General features: G+C 43.3%; 1 protein-coding gene across 1 annotated transcript in view; it reads left to right on the forward strand.

Annotated features, from left to right (window-relative positions):
• DNAH5 (dynein axonemal heavy chain 5) overlaps positions 1–16,020 on the forward strand; it is a 209,979-nt gene that overhangs the window by 149,627 nt on the left and 44,332 nt on the right. Inside the window, exons 61-65 of the mRNA XM_067467539.1 lie at positions 1,958–2,137; positions 3,627–3,764; positions 6,644–6,779; positions 13,660–13,976; positions 15,340–15,495. Coding sequence (XP_067323640.1) covers positions 1,958–2,137; positions 3,627–3,764; positions 6,644–6,779; positions 13,660–13,976; positions 15,340–15,495 — 927 coding nt within the window. The remainder of the gene's footprint in view (positions 1–1,957; positions 2,138–3,626; positions 3,765–6,643; positions 6,780–13,659; positions 13,977–15,339; positions 15,496–16,020) is intronic.

The raw sequence follows: 16,020 nt of genomic DNA on the forward strand, positions 1-16,020 counted from the left end.
CCATCATTTGTGGAGGTCACAAAGATCTGTGGAAATCAGAGCCGAAGTGGTTGCAGGTACTGCAAATCCCATTATCTGTGGCCCATCCTCCCGTAAACTGCACTGGGATGTAAAGTGGGTCATCGGGGGGGGGGGGGGTGTCTGTGTGCCAAAATTGGTCCATGTCTGTCATTTGTGGAGGTCACAGTGGTCTCTGGAAGTCAGAGCCCCAGCCAGAAAACTACATTGTCACCCATATACATACACCACCACATACATACATACAGATAGGTAGGTAGGTAGGTAGGTAGGTAGGTAGGTAGGTAGGTAGATAGATAGATAGATAGGTGCCAACATAATGAGTGTTGGATTAGGATTCTAGAGACCAAGGTTCAAATCCTCTCTCCACCATGAAAACCACTGGGTGACCTGGAGCAAGTCACTTTCTCCCACCCTCAAAGGAAGGCAGTGACAACCTCCTCTGAACATGATCAGGCCAAGAAAATCTTACAAGATTTGCCTTAAGGTCACTATAAATAAGAAATGGCCAACCCTTATCTACACGGCCACACATAGGGCACATTATTATAGCTCCAAATTCTCTCATGAGGGATCTAGTGATGCATTTCTAGCAAGGCCAGATCCTATTGCAAGCAAGGTAGCAGGCTGACCTCCTCACAATCGGGTCAGAAACTGCATGAGTAGCCTTCCAGATCTGGAGTAGCCTCCTAGATGTGGTTTGGACTGAAACTTCCACCAGCTAGAGCTCATGTATGGGGATAATGGAAACTGTAGCTCAATAATATCTGTTCAAGAGCTTGGTTGAAGACCAGTTAATATGAAGTGATTAGTGACTGTTTTGGAGATGTCAATGATATATTCATACATAAGGACAACTGCATGTTCCTTTGACCCTTCCTTTGATGTATGTGAACATTAAATGATACATCTGTCCCTATAGAAGTATCTGTAGAATAGAGCCTACTTCAAATTCACGAGGATAAACAATTTCCAGTCCGAGACCTAGTTGCAGGTTATTAAATTGGAATATCAATGAAGTCTGTAACTGTAGGAAATGATTGACCACACTTTTATTAACACGAAAAGCAATATTACAGAATTAATAGTTTGTTTTGACATAAAAGCAAACATAAAATGCATGTTATGAAGCAAGGTTTACCACTGAAGAGGTTTAAAGTAACTTAAGATTCAATACAGAACAATACTGATTGTATTTCAAGTGTGATAAAAGGGAACAACATTTGGGATGATTCAGGAAACCAATTAGACACTTGGCTCAAATTGAAAACAATATTTATACCCTTAAAGGACAGGTTAGATATGCTAGGAGAAAGAAGCAAGAAGGGATCTAACAAGGGCAATTAATTGAATGTCAGCCAAGTAAAAACAGGTAATGGGAACAACTAAAAATGCCCAGAACTCCAGGGTTTAGATATTTACATGCACATATTCATCTATATCATACTAGCATTGATTAAAGTATAAGCAATAAAAGCAGGATATTTCCTCCTTAGTAATTGGAAGAGCATGAATTTGAGGAAGATACATTCTTAACAGCTCTTCAAATCAAAACTAAGTCCATTGGAAGATGACCAATTAAGCAAAATCATTTCACAAGATGACAGTATGAGTAACAAAATAAATTTGGTCAGACTAAGCTTTTAAAGTAACTTTTAGTAACATTTTCCATGCCCTATGCTAGACCAATATGGAATCTGGGTGGTTATAGTTTTTTTGGGCTATATGGCCATGTTCTAGAAGCATTCTATGAATTCCATATAGCCCAAAAAACCCACAACAACCCAGTGATTCCAGCCATGAAAGCCTTTGACAATACAATATGTAATCTTCTAACATTGTTGTTCATGTGAGTGCTTGTGAGAGTTGTTATAAAGGTGGAAATCTCTTTTATTTATTTTTTTGGATTATGAATGAAACTAAAACCTTATCTTTATAGCAATTCCCAAAGGATACCATTAATGAAGAGGTTGTAGAGCTTTTGAGCCCTTACTTTGAAATGGTGGACTATAACATTGAAACAGCTAAGAGGGTCTGTGGAAATGTGGCTGGTATTTGTTCATGGACCAAAGCGATGGCTGCCTTCTTTGCTATCAACAAGGAAGTTCTGCCTTTAAAGGTAAGCCAACATACATAAGCCAAGACTGAAATCAGACTAGAAGTGGACCAGCTGCTGCTTATGGTAGTTGGAAGTCTTGTGTCAGAGGTTATCTATTTGTCAGATTGCGTTAAAACATTATTTAATGATTTATAAATTCTGTATATACCTATATATAAATCTAGAAATTTTAGTCAAAAAATCGACCCCAAAAAACTGGGCTGACATTTCTACGGGTCAATATGAGTACTGTATCAAACAAGGAACCAATCCCTTCTCTGAATGGAGAATGGAAAAGAAGCATCAACCCTCTCTATTGCTTCTGCTACGGCCTTTTTAAATCCCTGGATAAGGAAATGGCTGTTGTGACAATAATGGGTGGCACTGATGCTTTCCATTCTCCGTGGAATGACCCTCAACTTATCCACGGATCATATCAAAATTGGTCATTTTGACCCCAAAACCTGCCCTTGACTTCTACATGAGTATTTATGGTATGTAAAACTTCCAGATACAAAGATTTGTACAATTTTGATGGCTCTATGGACACAACAAAATGAGTCAAAGGATGGTAGAATCCACTTCACTATATTCTGAAATTTGTGTGGGTGGTATGGGCACGGGAACCACTTTGTGCATTGGAAAACACCATTTACAGTATAAATGAGTACTATAAGGCTAAAATATTTTATTTATAAGGAAGGGTTTAAAAAAAAAATCTTTTAGAAAAAAATAACGTACCCAAAAGAACTTTTAATTTTGTCTTCCGGAGTCTTCTGAAAATGTATATCTAGTTTTAGAATATGAAATGTGATATCTTAAGAACATTAATGCTTAATTATATCAAATAGTTATTTTTAATATATTACTAATAGGCCTGGGTAACAACGGAAAAATTTGTTTCTAAAATCGATTTGTATTTGGGGGTTTTTTTGTTTCGATATTTAAAATAATTACAAAATTTTCCTTTTAAAAAGTTCAATATTTACGAAATTTCGTAAATGGTAAAAAATTAACGAATTGATTTCCGAAACAATAACGAATCGATTCGTTAATGGCGGACGCGACCGCGAAATATGCTAAAAAACCTCCAAAACCTTCTGAAGCTTCCCTCTCCCTCTGTTGTTGACTGTTGGTGTGATATTATAATTTTTTTTCACTAATTAAACCATAAAACTGGCCCAGACATGCGGAAATAATAACGAAACGACCTCAAAACAATAGCGAAACGAATACAATATCGAAATACGAAGCATTTACAAAACGTTTTTGAAAATTCGTTTTTTTAAATAATTGCTCCATGATGGTTCGTTATCGTTTTGTAATTGAAAAAAATAATGAATTATTAACGAATTACGAATTAACGAAACGAAACCGCCCAGCCCTAATTACTAATTATATCCCCATCCTTTTAATTTTCATTCTTTCAGAAGAAGTTTTAGAAATTTCAACTATTTTTTCCACTACATACCATTTAAAACCTTGATTTGTGTGAATTTGTGGTTTATAGGCTAACCTGGCTGTCCAAGAGAACCGTCTGACAACTGCCATGTTAGATCTACAGAAAGCTCAGGCTGAGTTGGATGCTAAGCAAGCTGAGCTAGATATTGTGCAGGCAGAGTATGAGAAGGCCATGAGGGAGAAACAGGTAGGTTATTGTGCCAAAGAAACCTCCCATAACACCCCTATATGATGAGTATCATCTAACATTTTTAAAATTGCCATTGACTGGTTATGACCATGTAGCTAAGATCAGGATGGTCTTTCTAAGGCCCCTTCTACACTGCCCAATTATCTGCTTTGAACTGGATTATATGGCAGTACAAACTCATATATGGATTATCTGATCTGATAATATGATATGGATAATATGGAATGTCTGCTTTGATAATCTGGATTATATGACAATATAGAGGTGGCCTAAAATGTGAGGAACATCTACTGCATGTGAAATCCAGGGATGCAAATAAGGGATAAAACTTTCCTCAGGATTTGGCATGGCAATGTAATACTTGTCAAACAGTTTCTTTATTTTAATTATTTATTAAAATAATTATATCCTGCTTTCTATTCAAATTTACAAAATAATAAATATTGTGCTGTCGTGCGCTGGGCCTGTGACAATGTCTGTTTATAGGACGTGCTTTCTGTATGCCCAACGGAATGCTGGGGTGCCTCAGCTAAAGGGTCCCACAGGTTTCCCAACACAAAGTTCTGTGGAGGCTCAAAATAAGTCCAACAAAGTTCTTTATTAAGGCTTAAATCTTCGAACAAATGAATAAAATGCCATATAATCTTGAAAAACTAGTAGCTTTCTCAATTTGCTGACAAGGGACAGGCAACTGCTTGAAAACTGTTCATTTCCTCTTTAGGGAAACTTTCCAACCCCTCCTTGGGCAAACTTTCTTAACCCTGCTGGCGTGAGGCCTCCACTCCCGGCTCCAAGCTGTGTAATGGATAGCCCGAGTGGTCCCTTACCAGGCAATGGTTGCTGCAGATCTGCCAAGCTGGTGTCCTTTTATTTTCTCCATGAAGGCTGTGGAACTATTTTTTTGCCCAGCAAAGGCTGGCTGTGTTTCTCTAGCAAAGCTGTGGAACTGTAACTTTACTCCCCAGCAAAGCTGTAGAGGTTTTCCTTTCCCCCCAGCAAAGGCTGCTGTAGATCTATATCTCTGACCCCGGCAGAGCTGTAAGAAGCGAAGCTTTTTACAAGTGGGGTAGAGAAAAGCCCACACGTCCTACTGTAGGGCTCCAAACTGTGAGACTGAACTAAAAGTCCCCCTTTCCCTCCAAAACCTGGGGAAAGGGGCGGATCTAAATGCTCTAACAATGATTGATAGGTTGTTGGCCCTATGATTGCAACCTGGGGAAAGGTACCCATTTTTTTAAAAGCTTGAATAGAGTTGTGCAAACTAACAGTGCAAGAAAAGAAATTCAAATCTCCTGGCACAGCTGTGCCAGCACAAATATTAAAAGTAATATTGGAAGACTAAAATATATTAATTTAGCAAACAAAAAGATTGAAGCCAGCTAAAATAGTATACTTGGGTTCATCCCAGGTTTCCTTTTATTGAGCTACTTTTTATTATGCAAGTGTAAACAGAACAAACAATGAACAGCACTTCTTCATTATGTTCCCACTTCCTTCTTTAATGATTTTGTAAATAATTTTCATCATCAAGGTGGCTGGCACTGAGGGCTATAATTATTACTGGACTGATGAAGCAAGGTTAATAGAGGGTGTATGATTTTTCTATAGCTTTTACTTTTATTAATTGCTGTGTCTTAGAATGATTTCTTCTATAAAAAGTGCCTGTGTAGTTTTTATCAAGTAATTTTAACAATATTGAATGTGACATCTTATACCTTTTTATTTGTCCATTTTTTTCATGTCAGGAGCGACTTGAGAAACTGCAAGTCGCTTCTGGTATGAGAGATTTGGCCGTCTACAAGGACGTTGCCCAGGGGACGCCTGAATGTTTTGATGTTTTACCATCCTTGTGGGAGGCTTCTCTCATGTTTCAGCATGGGGGGCTGGAGCTGATAGAGGAAGCTTATCCATGCTCTCCCTGGATTCGAACCTATGACCTGTCGGTCTTCAGTCCTGCTGGTACAGGGATTTAACCCATTGTGCCACTGCCACAAAATAAGCAGGTATAAAAATAAATCTGTTACCCTCTGCCAATGCCTCGTGATCATTCTTAGACGGTCCACTGATGAAAGCAATGAAGTTGCAACATGTGGAATAAAGACCAAATTAAATATAGTCATTTGCCGACTTCCAGATACAAAGAGGAATGCCCAACCTTTGGAAACTGCAACAATGAAAAGATCCATCCAAGCTAGTTTGCAAGATCTCCTTTTCAATAGGAGTTAACAAGTGATCTGTTGGAGGCAATAATAAGACAATTTCCTTGTCAGCAGGAGGGAGGGAGTTCAAAGGAAAATTCCACTTTGTACTTTTAGAATGAGATCTGTCTTCTTCCAAGGTGGCCAGGAGTCCAAGAGATCATCCCCTACCCCACCTCTTTTTGTAGACTCTGGCAGGAGACATGTCCTTGCCTAAAAGTCTGCTTGCAAGTCATATTTTTGGAGCACAGCTTATAACGTAACAAGAATAAGAATATGTAATGGATAAGTATCTGGTGTGTTTGGGACACCAGAACACCTCCATGCCACAAGTTTTATAGCCAAGGTCAAGAAATGAAAACATCTGGAACCCTGAACCTGAGCAGAAAAGAGCCTGGAAATATGAACTAGCTCAGACTGATAGGCCTGGAACCTGGACAGAAGAATTTTTGGAAGTTGAGGAAGTGGAATTTTGGGGATTGAAATTCAGAAGTTGCCTTTTCTCTATAGTAGTAACCTAGCATTTAAAAATTGCAAGATTTCTTTTTGAGAAAATTTAAGTGCTACCAAGGTTCTGCAATCATCACAGAATATGACATATGTTATACAATGGGTACACTACAGAGAAGTACTAAACCACCACTTACGCATGTTTTCTTCCAAAAAAATCTTTGGCAGACACTGCTTGAGGATGCAGAACGCTGCAGGCATAAAATGCAGACAGCTTCCAGTCTTATTAGTGGTCTGGCTGGTGAAAAAGAAAGGTGGACTGAACAAAGTAAAGAGTTTGCTGCACAAACAAAGAGGCTTGTGGGTAAGGCAAATGATCTGCTATTTAAGTTCTCTATTAAATTGTCCACTACATTGATTTGTTGTAAAATATTATGTTTTGGTGCTTAATTTGTAAAATTATAATGCAATTTGACGTTTTATAGGATTTTCCTTAATCCCTCCTTATTATTCATCATTTTCGCTTATCCAACTTTCTGCCAGCCCATTTATGTTGGATGAGTGAGACTCTACTGTATACAGTTTTTCTTGTACCCTCCACTGTGTAGAATACTCTTCCATCTGATATTAGATTTGAACATTTCTTGCGACCCCTCTATTCTTCCTTGGTCAGACCACACCTGGAATACTGTGTCCAATTTTGGGGACCACAATTTAAGGGAGATGTTGACAAGCTGGAATGTGCCCAGAGGAGGGGACTAAAATGATCAAGGATTTGGAGAACAAGCCCTATGAGGAGAGGCTTAAAGAGCTGGGCATGTTTAGCCTGCAGAAGAGAAGACTGAGAGGAGACAATTTGGCCATGTATAAATAAGTGAAGGGAGGTCATAGGGAGGAGGGAGCAAGCTTGTTTTCTGCTGCCCTGGAGACTATTTATTATTTATTTATTTATTTATTTATTTATTATTTGCACTTGTTAACCGCCACTCTCAAGCCCGAAGGCGACTCGTGGCGGTGTACAGAACATAGAACACAAAGGACAACAGGTTACAATAAATCAGGACCACAACACACATCTTACTAATACACAGCTACTTAACTAAAAATCCGCTTCGTCTTGTTTAGGGTCATAATCAATCTCATAGTCATGGTCCATTCCGGTGGTCATTCCAAAAACATAGCACTTAGTTGAAGGCCTTCTCAAAGAGCCAGGTTTTCAGGCCCTTGCGGAAGGCCATGAGGGAAGGCGCCTGTCTGATTTCAGCAGGGAGGGAGTTCCACAGCCGGGGGGCCACCACCGAGAAGGCCCGCTCTCTTGTCCCCGCCAGGCGTGCCTGTGAGGCAGGCGGGACCGAGAGAAGGGCCTCCCCGGATGATCTTAAGGTCCTCGTGGGCTCGTAGGCCGAGATGCGGTTCTCAAGGTATTTTGGGCCGGAACCGTTTAGGGCTTTGTAGGATAACACCGGCACCTTAAATTGGGCCCGGTAGCTAATCGGCAGCCAGTGGAGCTGGGACAGCAAGGGCGTTGTGTGCTCCCTGCGTCCCGCTCCGGTTAACAACATGGCTGCCGCACGCTGGACTAGCTGGAGCTTCCGGGCCGTCTTCAAGGGCAGCCCCACGTAGAGAGCGTTGCAGTAGTCGAGGCGGGATGTGACCAAAGCGTGTACCACCGTGGCCAAGTCAGACTTCCCAAGGTACGGGCGCAGCTGGCGCACGAGCCGAAGCTGTGCAAATGCTCCCCTGGTCACCGCCGAAACCTGGGGATCCAGGCTCAGTGATGAGTCCAGGGTCACACCCAAGCTGCGAACCTGTGCCTTCAAGGGGAGTGCGACCCCGTCCAGCACGGGCTGTAACCCTATACCCTGTTCGGCCTTGCGACTGACCAGGAGTACCTCTGTCTTGTCTGGATTTAATTTCAGTTTGTTCGCCCTCATCCAGAACGTCACAGCGGCCAGGCACCGGTTCAGGACTTCGACAGCCTCCTTAGTAGCAGGTGGAAAGGAGTGACAGAGTTGGACGTCATCTGCGTACAGATGACACCGCACCCCGAAACTCCGGATGATCTCACCCAGCGGCTTCATGTAGATGTTAAACAGCATGGGGGACAGTATGGAGCCCTGAGGAACACCACAGGTCAACGGCTGTGGTGTTGAACAGGAGTCCCCCAATAACACCTTCTGGGTACGACCCTCCAGAAATGACTGGAGCCACCGCAAAGCGGTGCCTCCAAGGCCCATCTCTGCAAGGCGTCCCAGAAGAATACCGTGGTCGACGGTATCGAAGGCCGCTGAGAGGTCCAGGAGCACCAACAGGGACACACTCCCCCTGTCTAGCTCCCGGCGGAGATCATCCACTAAGGCGACCAAGACCGTCTCGGTACCATGTCCCGGTCTGAAGCCAGACTGTGCCGGATCCAGATAATCCGTGTCTCTCAAGAATACCTGGAGTTGTGAGGCCACCACGCTTTCCATGACTTTGCCCAAGAAGGGAAGATTGGAAACAGGCCGAAAGTTGTCAAATTTGGTGGGGTCCAGTGATGGTTTCTTCAACAGCGGCTTTATAATAGCCTGTTTTAGGCTCGCTGGAATCGTGCCTTCCCGAAGGGAGGCATTAACCACCACCGTTACCCACTCAGCCAATCCCCCTCTGGCCTCTTTCAGAAGCCAGGATGGGCAGGGGTCTAGGATGGACGTGGTAGGCCTCATTCCTCCAAGTATCTTGTCCACATCCTCGGGTTTCACAAACTGAAAAGAATCCATCAAAATTGGACAAGCAGGTGCTTGTGTCACATCCACCGAGACTGCATTTAATGTGGCGTCCAGCCCAGAACGGATCAAAGCGACTTTGTCTGCGAAGAACCGAGCAAATGCTTCACAGCGCGTGGCCGAGTTGTCAGGGCTCCCACCTGAGGTAGGGGGAGTTAAAAGACCTCTGACAATCCGAAACAACTCCGCCGGACGGTTTTTTGCAGACGCAATAGTGGCCGCAAAGAAAGTTTTCTTTGCGGCTTTTATTGCCGCGGCATATGCCCTTAGAAAGGACACAAACCGTGCTCGATTTGGCTCGCTTGGGTCCGAGCGCCACACGCTCTCTAGTTCCCTCTTCCTTCGCTTCATCGCTGCCAGCTCCTCAGTGAACCAAGGAGCTGGTTTAGCTCGGTTACTTGAGAGGGGACGTTCCGGAGCGATCCTGTCAATTGCCCTGGTCATCTCCCCATTCCAGAGAGCGACCAAGGCCTCGACATGGTCACCTACCGAGGTAGCGGGAAACTCCCCAAGAGCCATCAGGAATCCGTTCGGATCCATAAGCCTCCTGGGGCGGACCATCTTAATGGGTCCTCCACCTTTGCGGAGGTTAGGGGGCGCAGTGAGCCTAAATCTGATCAGGAAGTGGTCGGTCCATGGCAACGGAGAGATAGACAGCTCCTCCACACCGCCACCTTGCTCCCATCCCTGGCAGAAGACCAAGTCCAATGTGTGTCCAGCACAGTGGGTGGGGCCAGTTATTTGTTGGGACAGCCCCATGGTTGCCATGGCAGACATGAAGTCCTGAGCCGCTCCTGTGAGGGTTGCCTCGGCATGGATGTTGAAGTCCCCCAGCACAAGAAGCCGTTGGGACTCCACCACCAGGCTCGAGACCACCCCCGCTAGCTCAGGCAGGGAGACTGTAGTGCAGCGAGGTGGACGGTACACTACAAGAATCCCTATTCTGTCCCGGTCACCCACCCTCAGGTGGACGCATTCGAAATTTGTGGTCTGCGGGATGGGACTCCTGGTCAGATGGATGGAATCTCTATAGACCACTGCGACCCCGCCTCCCCGTCCTCCGGCTCTTGGTTGGTGTTGCACGGAGAAACCTGGAGGACAAAGCTGGGAGAGATTTACGCCCCCCGCTTCATCCAGCCAGGTCTCCGTGATGCACGCCAGATCTGCCCGCTCCTCCAGGATTAAATCCTGGATCCAGGTCGTTTTTCCGTTGACAGATCTGGCGTTCAACAACACCACCTTCAAACCGGAGGGCCCGCTCACCTGGTTACACCAATTTACCTTAGGAGACCGGTTGGGGGTTGTTAATGTGGATAAGCGGTCCGAATTAGGCCGAATTCGAGGTCTCCTTTTCCCGCATCTCCTCCTTCCCACCACGACCTCTATGGGGGCCCCTTGGCTAATGGAACACCTCCCCCCCTCCATGCCGCAATCTAAAGACAAGATCTTGCTTTCTGCTTTGTTCGTTGTTTGATTTTTCGGTCCTTGGCCATATCCTTTCTTCCCCTCTACCCACCTCCCCACCTCATTTTTATTTACAGGGTCCAACCCACCTCCTCTCTTGTCCCTTACACTATACGATAGTAACAAGGATAGTACACAAAGGGGGATGGGGGACCACATGGATAACAGCTATACAGGTGGTGTTCGATGTTCCGGCCACACCAATCAAATAGTTCATAAAGTGCACAAGTAAAGTGCTAGGTCTAAAGTGCAATAAGTGCCCTATATTGATTGGACGGTAGCTACAGTAGCTAAAATGCGGCACGGAGGGACAGGGAAGGGGCGAAAGTGCTAGTGCAGTTGGCGGCAAGGCAGGCGCCTTAAAGTGCTTTCTTACGTAAAGTGCTATATTTCGTATTTATATCACATTATCAACCGATATAAGCCCAGGAATGTGCAAGCTGATGGTATATAATCACCCTCCTATGGGGCTGAGAGATGGCAAGTTAGTTCAAAGCTGTTGTGACCCAGATGGAGTCTCTAGACGGTTGGAATGAAGCGGATGGGGGCTTCCGGGGGTGGCAACTCGGCAGTGGGACAGCACTGTTGGTCGATTACAGTAATTACACACTCTGTACTAACACAGAGAGGGCCGGCCCAAGGTCTACACAAGGCCAGCGCTAAAGGTCTACACAGAGGTCTACCCAAAAGGTCTGCACTGAGGTCTACACAGAGAAGGCCAACACAATATAAGGTCTACACAATATAAGGTCTACACAAAAAGGTCGGCACAAAATGTCTACCCAGGGGTCCGCACAGGGACAGTCAGACCCTCCGCAGTCTCGTCGCTGCGTCCAGATGGAAGAGTGGGACGGCAGTTCAGATGGTCTAGGCGGTGGTGTGGCCTATGCGGCTCCCAGCGATGGCGGCTGTGGTGGTTTCGGCTGGGCGATGGCGGCCACAGATAAGCAGCAAGCTGGTGGTGATAGCGGCCGCAGCAGCTGCGGTGACGGCAATGGTCCGGCCTGGTGGCAGGTGCGGCCTTGCTGGCGATGTCTGCGGTCTAGTGGGCGATGTAGAGGCCTCCTTGCAGATTGCTGAGTCACACCCCACTGGAGGAGGCCTGGGCTGCTGGCTACTCACAAGGAGTCCTGGGAGCAGGCTGGAGATCTTTATTGCCCCTTCCCAGCAAGCACAGCAGACTCAGTCCCTGGCAGGCCTGGATGCAGACTAGGATGCAGAACAATTGCTTCAGATTACAGGAAAGGAGATTCCACCTGAACATTAAGAAGAACTTCCTGACTTGAGAACTGTTCAGCAGTGGAACTCTCTGCCCTGGGGTGTGGTGGAGGCTCCTTCTTTGGAGGCTTTCAAACAGAGGCTGGATGGCCATCTGGCAGGAGTACTTTGAATGCGGTTTTTCTGCTTCTTGGTAGGGGGTTGGACTGGATGGCCCACGAGAACTCTTCTAACTCTATGATTCTATGATTCTTACTTTGGGTTACATGTTCAAGTCTAACCTATTTTTACAAGTCCTCCTGGTGCTGTTTAGTCTACCATGTATTTTACTCTTATTGGTCATGGAATTTTTTTTTTTAGTCTGCATAGTTTATGATGGCTATACACTGCTTTGAAATCTTTAAATATAAGAGGTTTATAAAGATTTGCAATAAACTAGATTTTATAGTCATGATAAATGGTAGAATCCCACACAAGAGAAGAGCCAGACTTGATCTCATGCGCCTAGTCTCTCCTCTCAGATACAGAGTAACACTTTCTGTGGGAAAATGGATTGTGGTCCAGGAAACAATCTGAAATCACATGATGCAGGCCTGGTATATCTGGCTCTGAAGCTGCCTGGATACATCAGCAGGTTGAAGCTGGAATCCTATCACTTATGAGCTCTGAGAAATATTTACAGACCCTTCAAGAGCACAATTGGGTCAATGACTTCCCTGTTGACTTGTCACCCATCCTCTCATTCCTTGTTTCACTAGAATGACAAAGTGATGGTCTATTTTTTCCATACACATTGACTACATTAAGTCTATAGTGAACTGGGATTCTGAATGCCACTGGTGTATCTCTGTTTAGCCCAGTAGTCAACACTATTACTAAGAATTGTATAGAGTAGTTGGAATTTGGGATTTGAAGTTCAGGAATATACACACAAACACACACAGACAGAAGTGATGTTTCAGAGATGTGCTAATACTATTTAGGAAATAAAGCCCGACTGCTCATTGGAGAGAAAGATAGTAGATACAAAGATGAAGTACTTTGGCCATATCATGAGAAGAAAGGAAAGCTTAGAGAAGACAATTATGCTGTGGAAAATGGAAGGAAAAAGAAAGAGGGGGTGACCAAGGGCAAGATGGATGGATGGCATCCTTGAAGTGGCTAGATTGACCTTGAAGGAGCTGGGGGTGGTGATGGCCGACAGGAAGTTCTGTCGTGGGCTGGTCCATGGGGTCACAAAGAGTCAGAAATGACTGAATGAATGAACAACAAAAGAGGATTGGTTACTGAAACATAATAACTTAGTAGAGATATAGAAAACTTTTTATTAGTCAAAAAGCCTTAGTATGTTTGTGAAGGATTGGAAATTCCTAATATATATTATGTGGGGAAATTGAGATGGCTTAATGACTGTTGGTTTTGTCAATTAGTATGACTAATATACGTACACAAAGTATAATTCATTGATAACCTAGAGGTAGAATTTAATGCTTAAATGATAATTGTAGAAATGATATTTGGAAGTAGTCTTTCCCCCCTCTTTTTTTTTTAGTTCTTTATTAGTTAAGTGATATTTGTGGTAATTTTTGTATTTAATTTTTCTGTTGGGTAGTTGGTAGTTTGTAGCTTGTTATATAGTTTATTCAATTTGTATTTTATGTAGATCTTATTTAATAAAACATTAGCAAATCCTCCATTTTTGTTTTTACACTCATAATAAACATTCATATTGTCTTAGCAGTGTATGTGCACAGTGCTTCAGCACTCATCAAATATGATCTCTCTCTATTAATTCAGGGGATGTACTGTTGGCCACAGCCTTTCTATCCTATTCTGGTCCCTTTAACCAAGAATTTCGCAATCTTCTGTTGAACGGTTGGCAAAAAGAAATGAAAACCAGGAAAATCCCATTTGGAAACAATCTAAATCTCACAGAGATGCTGATTGATGCTCCGACTGTCAGTGAATGGAACCTTCAAGGGCTGCCGAATGATGACCTATCCATACAGAATGGCATCATTGTCACAAAGGCAGCTCGTTACCCTTTGCTGATTGATCCACAGACGCAGGGCAAGATATGGATTAAAAATAAAGAAACTAGGAATGAACTGCAGGTAATCCATATTCAACCATACATTCAAACTGGGCTTTAAGAACATTTTGGAAGGCAATGGTGAAAATGAAATGCACAGTTTATAGCAAAAACTGCAAAATAACACCCTGATTGAAACGTTTTGGTTGTTAAGATGTGTTTAGTCGAATATGCAGAACTTAGGGGCAAGATGGATCCCATTTCTGTATTCAAAGACAGCAGTGTTAGTGTGGATCAATATGCGAAGGGATTTTGTAGCACCTTCAAGACTAACAGAGAGACAGAGGTGTAAACATCAGCTTTGATAGACTAAACTACCTTCATCAAATGCTTTTCTGTATACAGCTCTGTTTCTGCCTATAATTCAGTGTTAGCATTCATCTGAGGGCCAAACTATACAGATTGTATCACTGACATCTTTAAAGATGCCGTGCATGATTTATGCCACCCCAGAAATAACCAAAGTTAGACCAGAACCATATTATTGAGGGGGAGGGGCACAAAAAACCCTTAATCTTTATATGGTTTGGACCAAATTCTTCTTCAAATGAGACTGAAATGTGCCGTTGCACCTGGGGGCTATTATTCTCAATAAAGGAGGGATGGACATGGCATCTTTCCCCCAGGGGATTGCTTCTTGCCCTCCTATAGGAAACTGGAACTCCCAAAAACCCAAAACGCTGTAAATAGCTCAAAATAAGTTTTATTTATCACAAAGTCATTTCTTCAAAGCAATAAGCTGGAAAACTTTAGAAGGGTAAAGGAAAATATACATTACAGTCTCAATTAGTCCTGGGTCCAAGGGGTTTGAAGCTGAGAAGCCTCACCAAGTTTCCTCTTTCCTCAATGGCTGTGAATGTCAGAGCAAACCACAACCCCAGTTCAGATGGCCTATGTTTTGAAGATTCAGGATCTTCCTTTGGTGCCAAAAGAACCAGCTTGAGGGCGCCTGGGTCTCCTCAATAATTGTCCAGGATGATCTGGACATAAAGCATGAGTCCCAGGGGTAAAAAACCTCAGAATTGGTGCTAAGAGGTAACTTAAATCAGGGTCCTTTAGAGTCAGGTCTCTTACTCACGTCCATCTGGTATGAACTCTGATGGCAGAATGAAGAAGAAAAAGGAAGTTCTCCCCTCTTGCAGGAAGAGGTGGAGCCAAACAGTACCGATTGACAGCTACAAGCAACCAATCCATACAACTATACATAAGCAGGGTAAAAAGGGCAGGATTAAGCATGATACAACAGTTTAAATCTTACAACTAACAGTTCTATACATAGGTGGCGCCACTTGCGCCATCACAGAAATGCCAGATATATTGGACATTTCTTTTTGTCTTGTTTGGCCTAACAGGATAATATATGTGCATAATGATTCTCTTTGCAGATAACCTCTCTAAATCACAAGTATTTCAGGAACCACTTGGAGGATAGCCTTTCTCTTGGAAGGCCACTGTTAATCGAAGATGTTGGTGAAGAGCTGGATCCAGCTTTGGATAATGTACTGGAAAAAAATTTCATCAAAACAGGTTCTACATACAAAGTGAGAGAAATGAAGCATTCCTATTTCAAAACATTTCATTTCATAGTAAAACAATACTTACCTATACGTTTCTTGTCATATCTGGGGTTGGTGTAAAAAAGTAATTTAACCTGTATTTTTAAAGAGAATAATCCACTACAGTAGCATTTACTATACCATGGTCCAATATTTTGTTTCATTTATTTATTATTATTATTTAAAACATTTATATTCTGCCTTTCTCACCCCAAAGGGGACTCAGGGCAGAGCACAGCATATATATGGCAAACATTCAATGCTGGGACACAAATTTTTATATACATACATAAACATTAAAAACATTTATCGAAGTATTAAAATACACCATTTAAAACCATCCTAGTCATCCATGTCAAATCTAATTGGCTTGGTAATCTTTCTATTGCTGCTTTATTGCCCTGTCCCGAAAGCTTGGTCCCACAGCCAAGTTTTTACCATCCTTCTAAAGGACGGGGGGGGGGGGGGGGACCTGATCTCACCAGGAAGGGAGTTCCATAGCTGGGGAGC

This window comes from Anolis sagrei, chromosome 4 (assembly GCF_037176765.1).
Source record: "Anolis sagrei isolate rAnoSag1 chromosome 4, rAnoSag1.mat, whole genome shotgun sequence".
NCBI classification, from domain to species: domain Eukaryota; kingdom Metazoa; phylum Chordata; class Lepidosauria; order Squamata; family Dactyloidae; genus Anolis; species Anolis sagrei.